Raw genomic sequence first — 22472 nt, forward strand, 5'->3', positions numbered from 1 at the left:
TTTTCCTTCTGGTGTCCACACTTTACCTGTGTGATCACCTGTTTAAGCACCGATGAGGCTGGAAAGCTGTAGCCTGGATTTGAGAAGCACACTTTCTTGTATTTAACATTAGTTCAAAGATTCTGTCTGTCTTCAAGTCTCCTTAGTGGGATGGAGGAAAATGTTGGCACGTGGACATGTAGACAGCCTTGATGTCTGATGGGTTGGAAAGAGCTGTCTACCGCTATACTTCTAGCTTCTTCACTGGCCGGGTGCCTCAAAAGCCGTTCTCAGGGTAGGATTCACATCACAGATGGGAATTGCAATAGGCTCATGCCAACAGTGCACATTAACTTCCTTGGGAGTCCCTCCGGAGCCAGAGGAACAGTCGTTTTGGTGCTTTCCATGGACCCAAGCAGTTGGGTTCCAGTCCCAGGACTAGAGCCCCTTGGTATTGGCATGAGCCATGGAGAGGAGCCAGTCCATTCTCTCTCTGCCTGTTCGCAAACCCATAAACAATTTTGTCTTTTTTTTTGCACGAAAAGAGTCCCGTGTCAACAAAAGGCACTGTTGTTTCCATATATTGGTGAGTATATAAATGTGTTTGTTTTCTAGGAGTAGTGTGGCAAGGGAATTGCTGGCTGTTGCCATCAGCAGTGATGGTTAGATGATATTTTGCTTGAGGTCAGCAAACTTAAGGTTAATAAATAAGTTCTAAATTTTCAGGATCTGTTTGAATAATTATCTTCTGTATTTCCCCCTGTTTCTAAATATGTATTCATTTATGGTTTAATGTTGTGTGTATGTGCAGAGAGGGGATCATTGGACAGATCTTGACCCTAGCATGGCTCAGTTCACCTGCAGAACCCAAATGATGAGGACTTTGAAGGCTTTTCAAAGTCTTTATATTTTAAACTGTGTGCCTGAAACTGGATCTGTGTTGTGGAAGTTAAATGTGGAAGTGATGCTTCTAGGTCAGAGCCATGCACCGGCCAGTAGCTGCATCTCTGGTGAATTTTCTAAAAATTCTGCCTTTTGTCTTCTTTTGGATTCTTCGTCTGGAAGGAGATCCTGCATGTGTTTTACCACAGCACTTCACAGATCATCCTACTGCTGGCCATAAGTTGTTGTGGTTTACTGCAAACAGTTAAGATTAAAATTATAAATGTTTTTTTCAAGCTAATTACACTTCATCGTTGAACTATTAAAATATTTGTTAAACTGATAAAATGGTTATAAAAGTTCATAATATTCAAATACTGATATTTGATTGTTGTATTCAAATTGGAGCTAAATTCCTGCTTTCCCACAGTTATATATTTTCATTGTCAATAATTCACTCCTTGTCATGGTTCTCCATGTCATTTAACGTAGGAAATAAATAGAAATGTGCTCAGTGAAAACATTTTGCTCTGGACTTCTGCCTTGGTAGAAGGAAAATGTAAAATAATGTAGCCATTGAAGAGGTGGGTCAAATTGCCATACATATTAAAAGAGGCTGCTTTTGATCAGCTTCTTTGAATGTCTGGTATAACTCCATTTATCTGAAGATCTCAGGGGACGCCCAAAACCTTCAGATAAATGAGGGCTTAGTTAATCAGGGAAGCCAGCTGTCCAGCTTCTTCACCGGGGTAGGGTTCAAGATCATAACCCATCCTCTCTGCAGCCAGGCCGCCTTCAGAACATGATTTGCATGCTTCACTTCAGCAATCTAGCCTTGAGGCTTCTGTAGAAAAGCCAGCCAGGCACTTCAAGCTTTCTCCTGGCCCCACGTGACCCAGAGCATAGCAATGAGCTGGTGATAGGAGTTTGCTGATATATGTGTTGCATTTGCACTTTGCACGTATTGGCTTGATCTAAATAATACAATGAGGCTCCGTGTTCATGAGCGTCTTTGTGTCGCGTATGCTGAGAGCTCACAGGAGAGGTGACATTTCATATTAAAAATATTCAACTTAATGTTTCAATGTGTTTGAGTAAAATCACATCACTGGTTCTTAGGGATGAAGGCACAGCACATTTACAAGGGCTGCAGTTTTGACAGATCAAATATTGCACTCACGATTATCTGGATAAAAGTGTTCGTACATGGTGATAAATGTGAAGCTTCTTGCGGCTGCAGTTGAGAATTGCTGTTTCAGAATGCTCCTGTACAAGCGGTCTTGAAATGCTGAGTCTTCTCCTCTGCCCCCCATCTATCTCATATTGTTACTTTTTGGATGTGTTTTGTTCTCTCAGATCCTCAAAATGCATCACTTGGGACTCCAGGGCAGCTGGCAGATGACTTTGTAGTGATGCCTACAGAAGATTCTGACATAAACACAGTGAAGTAGCAAAACAATGTTTTTGTTTGCGTACAAGAAGCACAACTTGAATAAGTTGCAGAGCAAAGGTTTTCTGTGAGAGATCAGATGTATTTGTGATGTCATGCTGGTTTCTTGACCTATGTTTGTAGGCAGAAGGTATATTTCAAAGGGTTCTTTACTGCTTGTTATGTTCCTAATGCCTCCATTAAAATTCCTAGAGTTTGTTAAAACTTTGACTTTTTTTTGTTTTTATTGAATCCAAACTGTTTCCTTAATACAAGTATGAATTAAAGTGGAGATAGCAGAGAGTTTAGTTGAATTTCCGGCAGTGACTTAATGAATTTTAGCTTAGGCTGTAAGTGAAAATGAGCACGAGCATTTCTCTTGCTGCCTGCATGGCAGGAGCCACTGGGCTGCCTGCTGCTTCTGGTCGTCGTGCTTAGGGGAGCCTGGGAGAGATGTAAGGAGGATGCTGTGCTGAGAGGAGTGGTGGTGAAGCGGAGCTGGTTTATGCAGCAGTCTGTGGTATCTGCACCTACTGCTTTCAGCTTTTTAATGTCCAAGAGTGGCAGTTGATTGGGATTTTCCTCATACACCTCTGAAGCTGCTGATCAATCTGTACAGCGCTCAAGCTTAAACTCAGCTCAGTGTGTTATTTCTTAGATGCTTCTCGTGTAGCTGCCCAGCTGTTTGGCTGAGTGCTTTTTTTTCCAGTCTTTTGTGTGGTATGGGGCATCTTCCATCTCATAAATAAGGATTTTATGAGATGTAAAGCTAACCTAGTCGAAATCTCTTCACTTCCTTTTTCCATGCAATATTTAGCAGAATCGGTACAAACTTCTGGTGTGTTAGCAGTTGTTCTGCGCATTGTACGCTTATGTGTTAGATGTGCAAGGTCTTTCATTAAACAGCAGGATATTATTAGGCATAGCATGAAAAGCCTTTATAGTCTCCCTGCCTTGTTTAAAGTGGGCCCACAAGCAGCCCGCAGCCTAAAAGGCTGCGCGATGAATCGAGCGCTGATGGCCGGCCTGCAGGCTCAGGTGGTCGTCAGCCCCAAGTTTAGCCGAGCCCTTTCAGTAATTTGTCACGCCTGGGTGTGTTCCCGCTGCGCCAGCACGTGCCAGCTCCGTGTCGGAGGGGCTGTTCGCCAGACGGCCGCGCAGCCCCCGCGTCCCGCTGTTAGCGAGGCCAGCGCTCGCCCGGCCGCACGCTCCGCACAGCCCTGGCAACAGCCGAGCGCGCCACAGAATAAGCATCTTCATAATGAGAAGTGAATGGCATCCGTCAGTCCCTTTAGAATAGGGCCCAGGCGTGTGCCTCCTCTCCTAGGAAGTTTGGCAGCCTATTCATTAACAAGAGTCATCAGGAGTTCAGCCCATAATAGGGAGGCAGCCCCAAATGCAGGCAGGCTAATGCTTGCGCTATCAGGAATGCGTTCTCCTGGGCTTAGGGAAAGAGAGAGAAAAACTAAGCAAATAACGCTGTCAGCAGGTGCAAACTCTGAAATGCTATGTATTGATTTTCTTTCTTCAGGCTTCCACGGGAAGTTCATAAGAAGATTTATCACATATCACTCGTCCTCTGCCAGCACTAAAAGCAAAATGCTTTTTATTTCTTTTTGTTTATTTTTTCTTTTAAACCACCGTGCCGATAGGAACTTGCGTACAATTAAAACTTGCATGCAATTAAGACACCCTTTGCTCATACTCCTTTAAGTAGAACACCAGACCATTGTGTCCTATTTTTATGAAAGTCACAAATGGACTTTAATATTAATTAGTGATGCTTTTAATTTTTAAATACTCTCACCTGCATTATGTTGCCACTCATGTTATTCTCACCGCTCTTAATTTCTAAATTTTAACTGGCCTTTGCTCCCACATAACAGAGTTAGAAAGCATTTCCCCGTCACAGAAACACAATGAGGACCTGGAAACTTTTGTTTTAAATGATGAAACGGAGAATGAGATGTCATACCGGCTCTGGCGAGTGTTAATTCATAAAGTCATACATGAGGTTCTTCAGCCCATTGTAGATTTGTTTCAGACGTTATCCTGTTATGGGAAGTGTATGATTCACCTTCTGAGAAAACAGAAGCTGCACACAAAAGGAAAAGATTTGCTTTCTCCGCTGTGAAAAGCTGCCGCAAGCAGGGGTCCTATTAAGACAGCTGGAAAGTTGCTTCAGCTTGTTACGCTTGTAAGTTTTATTGGTGACTGGTTTTTGATTACACATTTGAATGCTGTGTGTTCCAGGTTGCCGAGTTTTAATTAAAAGGCAATAGTCTTGATTTTAGATTGCTTTGTTGCCTGCATTATGCAGACTATAATGCGTGCAAGTTGTAGGGTGTTTTTTTTCCGATGAGCATTGTTTATTTAGGATACATAAGATTGTACCTTCTAGCACCTGCCTTAAAAAGAAACTTCATGCTGTCAGGAGCTGTGTTTATTGCTGGTAGTTTCGTTTAAGAAGTACAGTGATCAAATAAACACATGGTGGGGGGGGCGGTTCTCCTCTGTCCTTTAGCTTTTTTCTCCAATGTAATCATTTTTCTGGTCCAACAGGGTTATTGTAATGGGAACAGGAACTTTCCATAATGGCACAGCTTGTCTGTTAAAGTTGTGTTTCAGTTTAAAATAGCCTGCAGTCTGGGGTGGGGGGGTTGTTTCTGCCCTCAGTAACTTCAGCTGTCTGTCAGATCTAGAGTCACTGTTTTTCCTTCATGAAGCTAAAAGGTATTACCCTTAATTTTAAGCCATTAAGTATGTTCGTTCCTCATTGCTTACATTCAGAACTGCTAAGCAGCACTGGGCAATTTGGGTCCCCTCTTTTCTGTGTCCCTGTACAGCCTGGTTAATGTCACTGTTGATCTGAAGTGCTGGTGTTCGTGGATATTGTGTAACAGCATTTAATTCAGCACGCACATTTCCTTAACCTGATCGCTGCAGTTATGAGGAACGAGCTCTGTATCTCGAAGCAATAATCCAGAACCATAAAGAAGTAATGACGTTCGAGGATTTTGCTGCTCAGGTCTTTTCTCCCTCTCCCAGCTACTCCCTCGGTGGAACTGGTGAGTCTCTGCGTGTCGTTCTTCTCTTTAGCACTACGAAGCACTTGAGCAGCAGATGTACACCTGTTTTTTGTAGATAAATGCTTGCAAATTTAAGACAACCATTCTTCCCCTGAATCAACTAATGAATATCAAAAGGAATGATGACATTCATTTTAATTTGTTTTGCATCAGAGCTATTCACTCCGCTCCTTTCTTCAGCTATCCTGTTAACCCCCAAATCTAGCAAGGTTAATGAACTTTCTCTCAGTAATGTGCTCTGGTTCATTCAGGAGTGTGGGTTTCTTGCTGAGCTGGGAATATGTTGTTCAAAAGCGATGCCTGAATCGGTGCTTACTTATCAAAAAATAGTTCCTCACAGTAGAAGCCGTTGCTACTAATGCTAAATGGGGATTATGCTGCTGAGATACCAGGGTCAGGAATTAATGCAAAAGAAATGTAAGAGCGGTGTTCTGTTAGAAAATCATAGCAGCGTGCAGTATGCTAACGTTGCCCTTAAATATAGATGAGCAAATTTCAGGCTTCTTCCAACACCTGGCCTGGAACCTGTTTGGTGATTTTTAATGTATATATGGATATACATGTGTATGTATATGTATATACACACACATAAATGCTGATCATCATCCATCAGCCCAACTGAAAGATGAAAATGTAGTGCTGAATTCTGCAAATTTATTCCTCATGTGCCCTATTGAGATTGTAAGTTAGTGTGCCGTCAGCCCAATGTGAGCCGCTGTTTAAAGCGAGTTTAAATAAACATCTCCTGAAAGGAAGCTTTGCCTCTGAAATGCAAATTTCTAGTACCCTCAAGATTTGTTTTTCCTGCCTTCAAAAAGTATATGGTCACCGTGTGCTGGACTTCTCAACAAAGATTCCTTAATCCCTTTCTTACACTCACAGGGTGAAATTGGCACTTTCTAATTATTCCCTGCTCCTCTTTCGGATTGTTTAATAGATTATTTCAAACCTATATAAATGTCGCAGGACTTCTGCTTTATTTCTCTTTAGTCTGACTTGTTAGCAGATATCTGCCATCTAAACTGAAAAAATTGAAGGAAGAAATTAAATTTACCAAAATAAATCACTTACAAATAAAATCAGCCGTGCATCATTGTTTAACGTTACTGGCTCCAATCCTCAAGCTTTCAGAGCTTTGTTAGGAGATAAGAGGTATATGCATGTCCTTGCATTGGTCGCCAGTAGCAGCAGGCAGAAGGCTTTGGAGATAAGCAAGCTGGCAGAAGTAAAGGGGAACTGGTGCTATTTACATAATCGCGCCTTTGCTTCCTGGAGAGGCGTCAAGAAACACAGGGATGGCCTCTATTGATCTTTGTTGAACTGGAATACTAAACAACATTAGAAAAGCTTATAACTTAAAGCTTTGATTAATGTTTTCTACATTAAAAACTAGAACAGCTGTGAATTAAATTCTTTTATACACTCTGCCAAAAGTCTGAGACAAAAAAAATTATCAGTTTCAATAGAAATGTAGATTTCGTGCCCAGTGTTGTTAGCACTTTGAATAATTTATCTGTTGACGTATCAGCAAATGAAAATGTAGATATATTGATATATTTTAAACATTTTGCTTTATGCATAATTGTATTTGTTTTTCAAGTTCTTCTTGCATCACAGTGATCTTATTATAAACAGATTTAGTTTGACAAGCAAGGACAAATTCATTTGTTAATGCTGTATTAGTACTTTCTAAATCTGTGATTGTGTATTGCAAAAAAATATTTGAAGTGTTTCCTAAAATCTGCTTACATTTTTCAGAACATTTAACTCATGAGTACTTGAATGCATTTTTATAATCTTATAATTTACTTATTTTTTTAAGACTAAAACCTCTCTTTTTTTTGAAAGAGGAAAACCTCCAATTTTTGGACTGCCAAACGTCAGAATTTATTTCACATTCTCAAAGAAACCAGAGGCCCATTGTGACTTCTGGTGTCAAAATCTTTGCGTCAGAGGGTTTCCTCAGGTTACCTACCATTTCACTTGCGTATTTAGTCGACTGTTACCAAGAGCTGTGGCAGTCATTGCCATTAGGATGTATTTTCCCTCAAATGCCATCCTGGCCATCAGCAAGGAGGCTGAACGTAAATCTCACAACGCAGCCGCTGTTGCCAACCACTGCTTGGGTGAGTCCCCATCCCACAAGCAGTGAGCCTTGTGCAGAGCTGCATACGGATCACAAGCATCTGCCTCAGCCTTGCCTATTTCTGCATTTATGGTGGTTTAAATTGGCGGGGTACTAACAAGTGTACTGGCAGCATCCAGAAATAAATGAGGAACCAGTTCAGGTGTGATATGACTAAGTTTGCAGTCATCTATTCATCCCTATTAATGATTAGAAAAGGATGAAAAACTATTGTGGAGCTGCCAGTTCCCTGTCAGCATGGGCACAGCCAGGGGCAAGCAGGACAATCTCGGGCTGTGAACAGCAGCAGCTCCACATTTTCCAGCATGCAACCTGTCCCCCCTTGCCATGGGCAGCTAGAGCTCCTCCGAACTTAGATTCACCTGTTCTTTGCCTGCAAAATTGGCTATCTGCTGCATAAAAAATACAGAGGGCATTTTTCTTCATGTAAAAGGGGAATTTGTATTCTGAAACAGAAAAAAAAATATCACAGAGCAATAAATGTGCGGAGCTGACACAGGTCTGTTTCCCCTTCTCAAGTAACAAAGCAGCTGAAATGACTAACCCTGCCTAGCTTAAAATTTTCAGGTAAATCTAATATTAATTCTCTGATCTTTTTCTTAATATCACCTAATTGTAATCCTGCCATCACTGCGTGTAGGTGTGCGCAATAAAAAGGGTGAATGAGTAAGTACACTTTTTATTAAAATCAAGATTGTTTTTAGTAGTTAGCAGAGTATAAGAAGGAAGTCAAGTCTATTAATTGAATCAAATGGGTAGCTGTTAATGACACACATTTGTGTATAATTAACCATGATCTATTTATTTGAACTAAATGTTTTTATTTTTTTTGTGATACTGCCTCTAGGGATGCATCCCCCCAATTCAGATGGGATGTGGGTTTCTTGAAGTATGTCCTGGCTTACTCTCACGTATCACAGATAGTCTTGCAGGTGCTTCATTTTATGCATGAAAATTGTCCAACTGACCTCCCTTACTGTTTTCAGAAGTGGAGTCTTAAACTCCCTATATGTATCATCAGTAGCCCTACGTATCTTAAACATTGAAAACACAGCCTGGTAGGCGGAATGGACATCCCTGAACTCATTTAGGGGATGTACAGATTAGGAACAAAAGATGAGAATACAGTCCTTTGTTGTTAAACTGGTACATTACATGCTGTATTTTAATTAGGCTGGGTATGAGACTCAGCCCAGGAAATCCTCCGTAATCCAACACTATTGAATTATTCTTATCCTTTCCCTCTGCAGACTTCTCTTGTTTTCGAGGATGGGGGTTTAAGCTGCTTTTTTCTTTTTTTTTCTGTTCTTGTTCTCTGAGCCAAAAAGAAAAACAAGTATTCAACAAAATTCTTGTGTGTTCTTTAATACAATTGTAAAAATTGAACAGGCACAAACAGATACTGAAGCGTTCCAACTTCAATTACCTCTGCTAACTAAAAAGGGTTTGGGGTGGTTGGTTTTTCTTTTTCATTTAAAATCAGAAGCCAGAATCACGTTAACTCAGAAAATAGAAGCAGATTTTCCAGACGGAAAAGAGGTAACTCTCATAAAGGTGAAGAATTTGTTTGGGGTTTTTATAGGCACAGGGGTAGATGAGAACCCACAAACCTGCTTTTCAGCAGCACAGATTCACACTTAGGGCTTCAAAGGGTTAATTGCAATGGGCACACTTGACTGCTGAGAGGACTGATCTAATCACTGCCATATCCAAGTGCATCTGTTCACCATGAGGTCATTCTTGTGCATGCTAATGATTTGGAAAATAAAGCATAATGCTTGACGTTATCAGAAAGGATATAGTGTAAATCTTTGCTTTTTTTTAGTTGCTAATAGCTATTGTGGAATGAAACGGGCAGGCAAAAGCATCTCAGATTATTGCTTTCCATTTTCATTTTTTTAAAGCATCATTTTCTGCGGAGTGTCAGGAAAACTGTGCTGGAAAACTCTGACATGTGGTATCTGTTGATAAATGGATTCTTTAATGAATATTATAGCATTGCCCAGGAGCAACACTTGAGTTGAGGAACTATAGACGTTTTCAGCATTCCCTGGTTTTAAAGCCTTGGAAGCTGTGCCTGCTTATTTACATAAAACTGAGATCTTGCAGCCTTTTTGTTGAAAAGGTGACACACGCTTTTCTTTTGTCTCTGGACTTCTACATGCATAAATTTCTGGTAGAAAATACTTCAATGTACAACAAACACAATCAGGTTTATTTTAAAACACATTTCACTCAGAGCTTAGTTTTAGCTTTCCTGCTTTAAAGAAAAAAGACTATTTCAAATAGCCTTGTCATTTTAAGATGTATTTTTGCAAGAAACAAAACAAAACCTGGAGTAGCAGTTGTCTTAAACAGGCTTTTTTTTTTTTTTTTTAAGCTGAGCAATGATTCCTTTTGGCTTTGTTTGGGTTTTTTTTACTACTTTGTGCATTTTCCTTGAAAATCCGTAGGATATTTTGTCAGTTCTGGAATAAAAGTCTCTCCAGGTTCTGTATAATATTTTTGCATATTTTTAGGGAAGCCGGATGGAGCTGAATGTTAAAATACACATCTGAAAAGACTGTGCGGTGGTTTTAACAACATACACAGCAAATGCCAAGGTTGGGTTTGAACAATCTGACAGTGGTGTCTGAAACTGAAAAATTAGTTTCTAGTAACCAGGACTTTGAAAATTCCAGACTCCCCTGGCAGATAGGAGCCCACTGCTCAGCTGCTTCCACTGTGAGAAGAGGCAATGCTGAAACCATCTGGCAATGGTTACCAGCCGGACCAGGACTCTGCTGTGGAGCTGCTTTGACATGGGCTTGAACCTCTGTGCCAAATCCTTCCTTTTCCAGTACAGGTGTTGCCCTTAAATGTGGAAGGAAGCACAAGAAGAGCACAGAGCTCTTTGTGAGGTCTGTGTGAACTTAATTCTCAGTAGGTGAGATGGAAAATGGGCAGCCGTAGGTGCCAGATGTGGTAGTTGTAGAGGTTGTCCCGGCAGTAAACAAAAGAGGAAAAGCTTAGGGAGGTGGAACAGAGAAGTAAGAAGAGTCACTAAAGGAGACAGGCCTCCAGGTGTTTCCCCTTCCCTGTGAGGAGTATCCAGGAGGAGGTGCAGGGACCTGGCCTGCTTTCCCTCTCTCCTTAATCCAGGTAGTTCTTTCAGCTTATCTTCAGCAAAAGAGAGCATCTCTCACTGCTGGCTTAGCAGCCTGTCCCTGCCAGCTGCCTAGGCTGCCTTTGAAGGTATCCTGAAGCTGCACTAGCAGCCTCAAGGGTGCTCCTTACTGTGATCCATGTGTGGCTTTCCAGCCCTTCTTCCACAGGGCTACTGCCTGCCTGGGCGTTCTCACAACTCCAGTAATGTGCAGTGTCCAGCAACTAAGTGCTGTGCTGGGACAGCTTTCAGCACCGTGCCGTCACCTGCCTGGAACTCCTAACTCAGACTCATCGGCAGCCTCACGCCCGTCTCTGTCGCTGCCAGCCTCAAAAGTCTTGGCTAGGGAATATGGAGATTTCCCATCACTGTGTTTATTCTGTGCTAGCTACCAGCTCACCTAGGAGCTCACTGAGGCTCTGTCTGCATCTCAGTATCATGGTAGCGGCTGGTCCTTTCCTGCGAGGTGAAATTACCTCCTGGCCCACAGTAGCTGCTCGCTAGCAGAGGATTAAAAGGTGCCAAATGACATTTTCAGTTGAATCAAGTATAATTACCTGATTTAATGAAGGAGGAAAGTCAGGATGTTCTGCCGAAACCCAAAATTTACCCTTTCTCCCGAGAGATGCCTTTCAGCGAGGCATAAATCCATTTCAAATTTTCCATTACCTCCTTCCTTCCTTTGCACCTAGGGAAACCCACATGAGTGTGTTCAAATAACATGACACAGCAATTCTAATCCACTTTTGGGATATTTTAATGGCAAAACTGAGAAATCACAATTATTTCTATGACAGCTATAAACACAGTAAGAATTTTGCTGAATGCTGAAGCAATGGGGGAGTGGAAGCGCATCCCTTCTCCCACAGGAGCACTTGTTACACTCACAAATACAATGCTAGAAATGAGCAACACCATTTTTCCTCTTTCAGTCTCAGGCAGTCAGTGGAAATCTTTTCCAGGCTATGTTGTCTTCCTTACTTCATTAATCTTCTGCATTTAGCAGGCTGAAGAGCTTGATCACCCTCCCGGCAGTTACATATGAAGGAATAGAAAAGCAGCTTCTGCATCCTCAGAGCATTGTAGGATGCTCCTGTGCCTTGGTCAGACCCTTTATGTTTCTAAAAAGCTGAAGGTTACGTGTGTTGACAATGTGATATTTTGCATTTTTTTCATGAAAGAGAAATACATTCTTGAATGAGTAAAATTCTCAGTGTCGCTGTAACATTTGGAAATTGTTATTAAATAGAGCAGAGTCACAATGAATAACATGAACCATGAGGTGGCCGCAGCTCTGTACCCCCTGTAGCTCCTCCAACTCAAGTGCTCTAGTGTAAATTCACACCAGGATGGCCAGGCCTGGTTCAGAAGCATATGAATCCATGCTGAACGGTAAGGAGGTTGCATCGTTACTTTGCAGCTCCCTGCAAAGCGGTTTCAGGCTGCTTTTACTTGTGCCCACTGCCTGTGAGGGTGTGCAGCCTGGACCTGCCCCTCTGGGCTGTATATGAGCTGGGTTTGCTTCTCCCCCAAGCCTACTGCAACCTCAGGATCTACAGCCGGGTGGGTGTGGGAGCCACATCAGGGCTCTCAGCCTGGGCCCTTTCTTTTTTCTATTTAATTGATTGTCTCAGAGGGAGCTCTTCCCGCGACGAGAGAGGAGATGGCAAGGGAGGGCTTCTTCCCTAGCAATCAGCGCCAGGATGGGAAAAAATATGAGCTTGACGGGCCTCTCTCTTCTGCTGGGTGACAGCTCCAGCTGCTCAAGCTGTCAGCTCCCAAGAAGGCTCCAGGCAATGTGGCCCCTTTGCATATTTTCCTCGGCACTGACGCACGTCAGCCCCACAGCCGTGTCGGAGGAGAGCCCGCGCGGTGCTGTCCTGGCTGCCGGCACCCGGGTGGGAGGCTTTGGGCGGTGGTTTTAGACTGCACTACATGTTATGTGCCTGCACAGAAAGGAGAAATAACCACTAACGCTTGCTGTGGTCCCTCTGGCCAGCTGAGCGGTGCAGAACTAATTAGCGGCTGCTTCGAGTCACAACTAATTAGAACTTTGATGTGTACATTTAGGGTTTATTTCTGAATCCCTAGAACAATCAAGGCTGGGTATTTTAAGTACTCATCACCTGTGCTGGGAGCTGGAAGTGCATTTCTTAGGGTTGTCTCTTCCCTCAATTAACCTGTAGTTTCAGATCCTTCTCATCCCTCCAGTTACAGCCTTTAGAGATGCTGCTTTTTGTATTTTTCATAACAAACAACAGTGGGGCAGACCTCCTCCTTCAGCAGTGTTTTGGCTGTGGCAGTGCCTCACTTGGGGTCTGATCTGGTCCGGGGAAGCAAGTAAATACCTGCTCTTGCCTTCTGCTGGCCTTGCGAGCACAGCCTGACCTCTGTGGCGCTGGCTCTCCAGCCTGGACAGGGCCCTAAAGCCTTCTGCAGGGCAGCCTTTGTCCCCCTCCAGCTGGGGCTCTGTGGCTGAGCTGCTGGCGCAGGCTCGAGGCAGCCAGCTCCAATGTCCTGCTCGCTTCTGCAGCATTTTTGTGAGTTTTGGGGAAAAAGAGGGCTCTGTGAGTTCAGCTGATAGAAAACCTCTCCAAATACAACTGATAAATGACATTTTGTGCCATTGCTGTGCTGCTGGCCTTCAGCAGCTTCCAGCCAGAACACCCACCTGTTCTTCTAGGGGATCCCTTCTCTCCATGGTCAAACCACGTAGCCTTTGGGATCTGCCCAAAGCCGTAAGATCAGTGAAAGATCTCAAAAGAGCTGCTACTCCTAATGAAATCTGAAATACCTCAGCAGCTCATACCAAATATGAGAAGTCACCCAAAGGCCACACACTGTCAATACAGTCCCCATCATTTGATGTCCTGCATCCCTAATGCAGTTGGTTGCTCTATCTGCATTTCAGACCATTGGCATTTGAATGTGTGAACACAACCACTGCTGTATTAATGATAACATCTTCAAAGTAGACTCCATGGACATGCAGGCTTGGGATGCTGCTTGTATTGTAACTTCAGCTTGTCCTGGTGAGTGAGGAGCAGCACATGTTAGAGCAGAGCATGTCAAAATGCAAAGCGGATTTACTGCTATGATTATCTCTGGAATTTTATTACCTTCACATTTACTGGGAAAGAAAACAGATTCCCACAGACCTGGCATGGCTGATTGGTTAATGGGGGGGTGAGAATAGGTCGTGGCCTGTATGAAAACTTAGAATCACAGACTCATTAAGATTGGAAAAGGCCTCTAAGATCATCCACTACAACCATCAGTCCAACACCACCATGCCTACTAAACCATGTCCCTAAGTGCCACTTCCATACACTTTTTTAACATCTCCAGGGATGGAGACTCCACCGCTTCCCTGGGCAGCCTCTTCCAGTGCTTCACCACTCTTTCAGTGAAGAAATTTTTCCTAACCTTTTTTTTCCTAATCCATCAAAACCTCCCCTGGTGCAACTTGAGGCCATTTCCTCTCATCACTTGTTATTTGGGAGAAGAGACCAGCACCCTCCTCATTACAGTGTCCTTTCGGGGAACTGTAGAGAGTGATGAGGTCTCCCCTCAGCCTCCTCTTCACCAGACTAAACAGCCCTGGTTCCCCAAGCCACTCCTCATAACCCCCATGCTTCAGACCCTCCACAGCTCCGTTGCCCCTTCTCTGGACACGCTCCAACCCCTCAATGTCCTTCTTGTCCTGTGGGTTGGGGGAGGAAGGAACTTTTAAGTTACTGCACTGGTGAAGGGCCTGACAGAGAAGATGCTTTTTATTTTAGTTTTCTGCATCTGGTGGCCCCAAGGAGGGCTCAGCCAGTTTTAGTGAGGAGTTGGACCCCTCCTGCATGATGCTGCGTGCTCCATGCATTTCAGCTGCATGATGAGAGCGCTGTATTGTCCTTGTCCTGGCAGAGGTCCTGCCTGTCTTCTCCATAGGAGGTGTGAGAAGATGTTTCAACATCAGCAGCACTGATATTGCTGTGAAGAGACGGGGGAGGGAGTTCTTTTGCTCTCAGGAGTGTTCATCTGCATTTGAAGGAAATGAGAAATTGCTAAAAGATCTTTTTGTCCTAGAGTGCCTGCCCTGGTGGTGGATGAGAAAACAGACTTGTTCTGTACAGTAGGTTTAAAGTAAAATAAGCTCTCTAGCTCTCCAAAAGATAACTCTTGAAAGTGTATTTTTATCTGCATTGCTAACCGAAGTTTCAATCCCCTCCTGTGTAAGACATGCTTTAAAAGCTTAAGCCTTCATCCCTGTAAAGCTTTTGTACCTGCAAGAGACTGCAGAGGCATCTAAAACATCATTCATGTGTGTCTTATTTGTGTGCAGGTATATGGTTGCCCGTGATGTGGCTTTGCACATGAAAGTACTTTCTGTTCATGGAAAGGTTCTGTGGCCCCAGGGTATGGGTGCTGTGCGCTTTCTGGTTTCTTTAACTTGCCTGTAGTACAGTAGTGGATTAGGCCTCTGTGAAGCCTCAAATTAAACCCGGTTGGACTTTGTATGATCTGATTCCAACTGTGTTGGAAATGCCTCTGAAGTAGGAGGCTGCCGGAGTCCCACCATACCTCATCAGCAAGTTTGGCAAAAGCCGAAGGGAGATGATTTTTCCTTCTAATTTTTACCAACATTTCTTCCCTCTATTTTTCCAATCAGCAGACCAACAGGGGCAAGGAAAAGCCTGCGGTTACCCATTTCTTTAAGGGTACTGAGATGAACTTTGCACTGTGAGTTACCCTTCCTTACAACTTGGTGCCCACCGTGTGCCAAGTTTGCCACGATGCCCACACCACTATCTGCTGTGCTGGGTGCCCACGAGCAGCCGGCCTGATCTTCACGCGAGTGCGACGGGTGTGCTGTTCCTGTATTTATATGATTTTGTGTTCTCTCCCTTTAGATTAGAATATGTAATGGTCTCGTTACGGTAATTGCCACAGGTAAGAGCGATGCTTCCCACAGGCCCTGCTACTGCTGGCATTGTGCTCCATCACTAACAGCTCTCCTCTTCCTCCTCCTCCTGTGCTCAGCACGCGGCTCTGGGGCTCTTCGAGTCTGTCTCTGCCTTTCTCTGTCACCACTGCCCCATCTCCTCCCAAGCCCTGTGGGTGCCCACTGCCCACCCATGCGGCTGCTGCTCCCCCGGCTGCTGCCAGGCACAGCCAGTGCTGGCACATGCCATGGTGGGAAGCGTTTTGGTCACAGCTGGGTCTGTTTGTGTGTGTGTTTGTGACCAGGACACCACAGGATGGGATCTGGACAGGGCAGCCACCAGCAATATCCTGTCCTACTGGCAGTGAGCACCCCGGGGGCTGCGCAGCATCACCTCCGCAGCGGTGCTCACCTGGATACCAGCGCAACTTGCAGGAAAGTTGATAAGCTGTGCATCTTTCCTGGGGTTTATCCCCCCTTGTGCACATTTCACATTTGGTTAAGTTGTAAATTTTAAGCCTGTGAGTCAGAATTGTTTATTAGTATTTTTATTTACTGAACCACTGCGGAGCTGCTGCTTGGTTTTCACAACTTTTGAATTTCACATTGCCTGTGCACCCTCTGAAACAAACACAGCAAGGGAGAAAAAGTCATCCTCCTCCATATCACTGTGAAGAAACAAAGAATTCAGTCTCTCACAAGCATCTTAACATCCCTAAAAATACAGCGCTGATTTTCCTAGGCACGTGTCAGCGGGTGCAGCAGTGGGGCACACAGCCCCACTTCCCTCCTGAGGGCAGCTGAGCGAGCAGAGCCTCCTCTCCAAACAAAGTTGCAGGCTCCCCTTGCAAGACGGCCAAGTAATTAGAGTTCGTGCCAGACAGCTTGCAAGTGGAATTATAATATTTGTATGAAAGCCTTTCTCTTTTGTGGTTATCACTTGCTCACTCCGCAGCTGCTGTCTCCCTATCAATCAAGGCAGGTTTCGGGTGGGGGGTGGAGGGCGGGTTTCAAGGTTGATTGCATAGCTAAGGACTCGCCAGAAGAAAGTTGGGACTGAAGGAACGTGTGGATGCTGCGGGTGCTCCCGGAGCGAGGTGTGCCTGGCCTTGCCTGCCGCAGCCGTCCGGCTTTTCATATGCGCAGGCGATGCATTGTTCGGCACTTGCATGGATATCGCTTGAGCTTGTCCGTTTGGTGAAAACTGTATTATTTTGACCATCTGCCATTCCGCTTAACTGCAGGAATGTAAAGTCCAACACCTCCCTCACCGCCCTTCCCTCCCCCACGCTTCTCTCTCCATAAACGGCACCGCAGGTTTTGTTTTTAATCCAAATCTGACAGCTCCATGTTTTTCACAGAAAATGCCTTTGCACGCTAAGTCACATTTTTCACCTTTTATTTAATGTGCTATTTCCCCTTCAGTCAGTTGTCTTTTATAAATCTGGTAAGTAAAGAACCTCTTTGAAATGCAGACACTGGTTTGGGAACTGGCTGAGGGACTTCCAAGAAGCAAGAGGTGCCCTGGCTTGAGCTGCAGCCGGACCTCAGCATCCTTCTGCTCACCCCTTTGAATCACTAAAATATTGAGAGTTACCAAACACACAAGGCTTGGCTTTTAAACCTTGTAGTGAGGAAACCAAATGCGATGCTGCCTGTGCCCATCAAACTCCATGGAGTTTCTGAGCATTATTCCTGAGAACAGGATCAGCACAAGCTGCTAAAACACATGGAGTGGGGCTGCTGCAGTTCCTAACGATGGGGAGAGACAGGTTGTGGTTCAAAATACGCTGAACCACTCCAGCCCTGTGTGGAAAATGCAGCCAAGTCAACTTGGGTCTTTGTCCTGAGAAGGCAGATCAAGTCACCAGTGCTTCACTGCCTGCAGAGCCGTGCAGCCAAGACCTTCCCCTGTCCACCTTGCTAAATCATGGTGGATTTCCCAGCATGTTTTGGAAGGGCAAGGCTGCCCTGGTTGTGAGCGAGGTTATCCCTGCTCACCATGAAGCAGCTCAGCCATTGGCAGCTTCAGCCAAGGCACAGGCTGAGTTTTGGGGCATTTTCTGTGTGTTTGAGGGTCACTTAAGCTAATGAAGGGATTTTTAAAGCCCTGTAATTGTTGACCACCTAAACTAAAGGCAAATAAAGCTGCTTTTTATAGCTTTTTGTTGGATAGGAGGTAGGTTTGTGTCATAAAAATGGAACCATCAGTTGAATTCAGCAATGGTCACAGGGCTGCTGAGACTGGCCTCAGCTTTTGGTGTGGGCTCAGAGCCTTCCTCCCTTTTCCCCACAGGCTTGCAAGGCACCAGGCTGTTCCTCCGTCCCACCTGTACTGAAAATCTTTGTGTTAAGACTTGGATAAAGAATTGTAACACAGTTTAAAAATACCGTACGCCTGGGGAGCTGATGAAATGACATTCACACTGGGAAATGCCCTGGGACGTTGGAGCCACAGCAGCAAGAGCCAGGCTGGGTTGCAGCATCCGTGTTTGTATTCCTCCGAGTGCCATTACAGCCAGGCAGGGGAGAGGCAGGAGCTGCACACATGCACAAACCTCGGTTTATTCATTTACTTCTTAGTTTAATAGCTGTATCCTCATCTGTTCTCATTCAGACAAGCTCTCTAGTTCTGGTCTCCAGTCGGAGTCGCCTGTGGGAAATAATGGAGATGTAACTTAATGTTGTTGAACAACAAAGTGCAAATACACATGGATGCCACTGTAGCCACCCAGGTCCCCCAGCCCACGAAGTTCTTGAGCAGTGGCCAAGAGAACACTGACAGTGATGGGCACCAAGTGTCCTGTTTAAGTAGTGGAACTAACTAGAAAAAACAGAGAATCTCTGGATTATTTTTCTAGAGACCAAGACACCTTCCAGGTAGAGTTTCATGAGAACATTCACACTATGGAAACTCCTTTCCATCTCTCTATAGTAGATTAAATACAGAAGAGCTGGTTAGTGACACACAGCAAAAATAACAACTTTATATAACATGCAGTTGAAGTAAATATTTTCGGAGCTCTGTTACACAGAGGATCGCTGCTCCCCCTCCCCCAGTGCCAGGCTGCAGGACCACCGGTGCCTATGTGGTCTGTGTGAACCAGCAAGCCTGGCCTGAAAGGGGCTGCTGCCTGGGGCTCTCACGTGCTTGGCTGGGCACTGCTGACCGCACACAGCCCAGCTACTCCTTGCTTTTTCTGGAAGCTGGCAAAGAGAAATTCCTTGTTTCTCCAGGAAAGCACAGTATGGTGGTTCCTCAGCTGCCTGGGCCAAATCTCTGCTATCAATGTCAAGTTCACCTGCATAATAACCGGGATTAATTTTGGAAGAGGAGGTGGAGTGGGGCTGAATTTTGCCAAGCAGTTATTCTGATGCAAAGACTGGTGGGTTGTTTCTTTCCTTAATGTTCTTTTTTCCCTGCCCGTTCTGTTTTCCAGGCTGCCTCACCACAAGTGCAAGTGCCGACCTTACTGTCACCATAGGAATCGAGTTAGCAGAGCCGACCTCGCCCATGTTACCACGTGCCTCGAAGAGCAGAGTGTCTGGGAAGCTTCGCCGCTCCGCCAGTGCTCTCAGCAAGTCTTCCAACTGAGGTGCTGCAGGAGCAGAATTCCGGCTGAGGGATCCCAAGAAACCTTAAAATATTTACTCCCTCTACAGAACTTGTGATTTTGATGAGTACGCATTGAAGGGGACAGGCAAGGGGTTTGCTCTGTGGATGGCAGTTCTCTTGTATTTGGACAGACACAGACAATATCACTTGCATTATCATCATGCATTTCACTCCATTGTTTCTGTCCCAGAAAGAACAAAGATGATGTGGAGCTCTGAATGCATCAGGCTGGTAGCAGCACACACATCTCCCCCTGTGCCTGTGCACAAGTACTGGTGTTGCGGTTAAAAGAGGACACGCAGCAGTACTGAAACCAGTTATTTAATGTAACTGTAGAGCATGGCGTTTAGTCATTCCAGTCAACACTTAATTGTGTCTAAATGTATTTTCCATATGACTAGCCATGTAACAAAAGTTCCCCTCCTCTGGAGTGCAGATGAATGATGGAGGTGCTTTCCAGTCTGCATTCAACTGCTGTTCCCCTTCATTGTCGGTGGTCATCCAGCACCAAATTTGTGCACACAGATAAGAATTAGTCATCACCAAGGAGGTTGTTACCTGAAATTCAGGAGGGTACTGCTGGTTTCACAAAGTTTTACACCTGCATTACAGTTTGTGCAATCGATGTGTCTTGTACAGATGGTACAGGTAGTACATTTTACTGCCTGTTACGTAAAATCCTGAAGCCGAAGATGCTCCTGAAGCCGCCTGGTGCAGCAGAGCAGCGCAGAGGACCAGGCTGTGCTGCGCAGTGCTGCGCCAGTGCCCACCTGTGGCAGTGGGGTGGTTACTGGGGTGGCAACTGCTGGTGCAGCCGTTCACCCCTTTGCGCTCTCTCTCAGAACTGGCTTTGGCTTTGGGATTGCTGTGTCATAGGCGATCGTGCACACGGTGTCTGCGCGCTGTGACTTATTCCCTACAAAGTAAAGATAACTGGATTCCGTTTTGAAGAGCAAATGCTGCACTTCTGCCACAACTCCTCCTCACCACGGTTTGACTAATTTAGACAGTGCCCCTCTTAGGTAACCACCGCACCCTGTCACAACTTCAGGGCAACAGTTTGCAATCTGCAGCATCTCTAGTCAGGATAAAATGAATCTGAAGGCTTTTGAGGATGCGCACACAAATCTTGTATTTTCAATAGGAAGTGTCTTTATCCTTGTATCATAGGTTTCTAAGGTTGATAACTTTTTATAGCTAAAACCCCATGTTAGAAAACTAAGAAATCAGAGAATCTTGCAGCCAGTCGGTGTGGGTGAGGATGGTCAGTCTGAATCCGTTGCTGCTGCACCGTGAGGGGACTTGGGAGACACCACGCGTGGCAGAACATCAGCCCCCGCCTGACGGCTGTTGCGTGTGGACTGTTGCGCTGGGGCTGGGCACCCCGTTCTGCCTGGGCTTCCCTGGTCCTCCTGGCGCACATGGACGAGAGGAGGAGACGGCTGTAGAGCAAATAATGCTGCGTTCACTTTATTTTTGTGATGGTTTGAACTGATGTCGGTGCCAGCCCGTTCTCAAGCATTGATGTGTCAGACCCCTCCTCACCCATCTCAGGTCCGGGTCGCATCGTTGCTGTTTGTTCTGGTTTTGTTTGTTCTGCCACTCAGCACTCAAGTGTGCACCTCGAAATGCTGTGTGCTTTGATTTAAGTGAAGTGAATCTGGTTTTGGGTGAAGCAAAATGCACACTGGACCACCATTTTTTTGCACTTCTATGTAACGTGAAGGTCTGTCTGTCTGTGTGTGTCAGCGTCCAGCACCACGGTGTCCCTGGAAATGGGGAACGCTATTGTAGATACCACCAGTAACACTGAGCCAGCTTGACACTTCACTGTGGCCTCTGTCTGCTGAGTTATGTGGTCTGAGGGGCAGCCAGCTTGGCCCACAGTGCCCAGAGCAGAAGCTGGTGGTGCCACGCATGAACCTGGCTGGCACACAGGTGATGCTGCTGTCCTGCTGGGAAGAGCCTCTTTCACTTAAGGGTGTGGACTTTCTGCCTCACATTTTGTTTTAGCTTTCTACTGATTCTGTCTTGGTGAAGGAAATTAAAAGAATAAATGGTGTATTTTAATTTATTTTATTTTCAGGAGTGGACAGGAAAGGCTGCCTGTTCCAAGTTATCCAGTAAGCGGTCCAAAATGATTTCAAAGGCATTCTGAATGAAAGGAGGATTTTCTCTTAGAGCAATACGCATCTCTAATTCAGGGAAGGATTAAAACACCATGGAAACAGTATTTTCCTGATGACAAAACCCCCAAAATATTAATTTGTAAAAATTCAGCTGCAGTTTTGTACGATGAACTGGATAACAAAGCTGTTCTGTTGCACCTCACAAACCTAATAAACCTTGGCTCACAACAGAATTCCTTAAGGAGCAATAAAACTGTGTGTTCCTGCGTGGTGTGTGCGGCATCTGTGGGGCGGGAGGTGCCCCACACCAGCCCGGTGATGTTGGTAGCTGCTCCCAGACAGCTCCTGGCCATGAGTCGTCTCTGGGTGCTGGTGCCTGGGCCCAAGCATTCGGAGCCACTGGGCACAATTCAGGCTGTGACAAGGCTGTGACATCAGGGAAAAAATTTTCACAGAAAGGGTCATTGGGCACTGGAACAGCTGCCCAGGGAGGTGGTTGAGTCACCTTCCCTGGAGGTGTTTAAAGGACGGGTGGATGAGGTGCTGAGGGGCATGGTTTAGTGATCGATAGGAATGGTTGGACTAAATGATCCTGTGGGTCTTTTCCAACCTAGTGATTCTGTGAAGTGTTGTGGTTTTCCAGGTCTGGTTCCAATGTGGTGGGGACATCTTTTAAAGCTGGTGTAGGAAACGCAGTGTCCCCAGTGTGGATGTTGCCTTCCCAACCGCAGCCACAGAGCCAGCTGCCGGGCGCATAACCAGAGGCATCGTTTCCCAACACAAGCTCTGTTTGCAACTCCCTCAGCTCCCATCCGTTCCTGGGGTGGGTTCTTCCCACTCGCCCCAGCTCTTCCCACTGTGCGGGGTCCAGCGATGGGCGCACCCTCGCCGGGACACGCAGCCACCAGCTGCAGGCTGAGGGGGTGGTTCTGTTGGGGTGAATTCTGCCAAGCTACTACAGAAAAATTGCTTCTGTTTGTGTAAGGAGCAGCTTCAGGGATAACAAAATGATTTTAACCTTTTCTTCTAAGGGAAGTTGCAGACATGTTCATGTTAAAGGTTCTATACTTTTGTCACCAGTCGTAAGGGCCAGCCACCCAAAAAAAGAGTCTCTGAAAGGTGCT

At 45.1% G+C, this 22472-nt stretch overlaps 1 protein-coding gene across 6 annotated transcripts in view; it reads left to right on the forward strand.

The window, feature by feature from the left end:
• The window catches only part of RALGAPA2 (Ral GTPase activating protein catalytic subunit alpha 2), a 138783-nt gene extending 117169 nt beyond the window's left edge, over positions 1-21614 (forward strand). For 5 of the 6 annotated variants that reach the window (XM_069850296.1, XM_069850298.1, XM_069850297.1 and 2 more), the window contains 2 exons: positions 5237-5358; positions 19044-21614. In XM_069850296.1, coding sequence (XP_069706397.1) covers positions 5237-5358; positions 19044-19198 — 277 coding nt within the window. In that variant the 3' untranslated portion in view covers positions 19199-21614. Of the gene's footprint in view, positions 1-5236; positions 5359-15571; positions 15612-19043 lie in introns of all 6 variants that reach the window. The other variant, XM_069850299.1, reaches the window with a different exon arrangement.
• The last annotated feature ends 858 nt before the right edge of the window (positions 21615-22472 follow it).

The sequence above is a fragment of the Phaenicophaeus curvirostris genome, chromosome 2, assembly GCF_032191515.1.
Source record: "Phaenicophaeus curvirostris isolate KB17595 chromosome 2, BPBGC_Pcur_1.0, whole genome shotgun sequence".
NCBI classification, from domain to species: domain Eukaryota; kingdom Metazoa; phylum Chordata; class Aves; order Cuculiformes; family Cuculidae; genus Phaenicophaeus; species Phaenicophaeus curvirostris.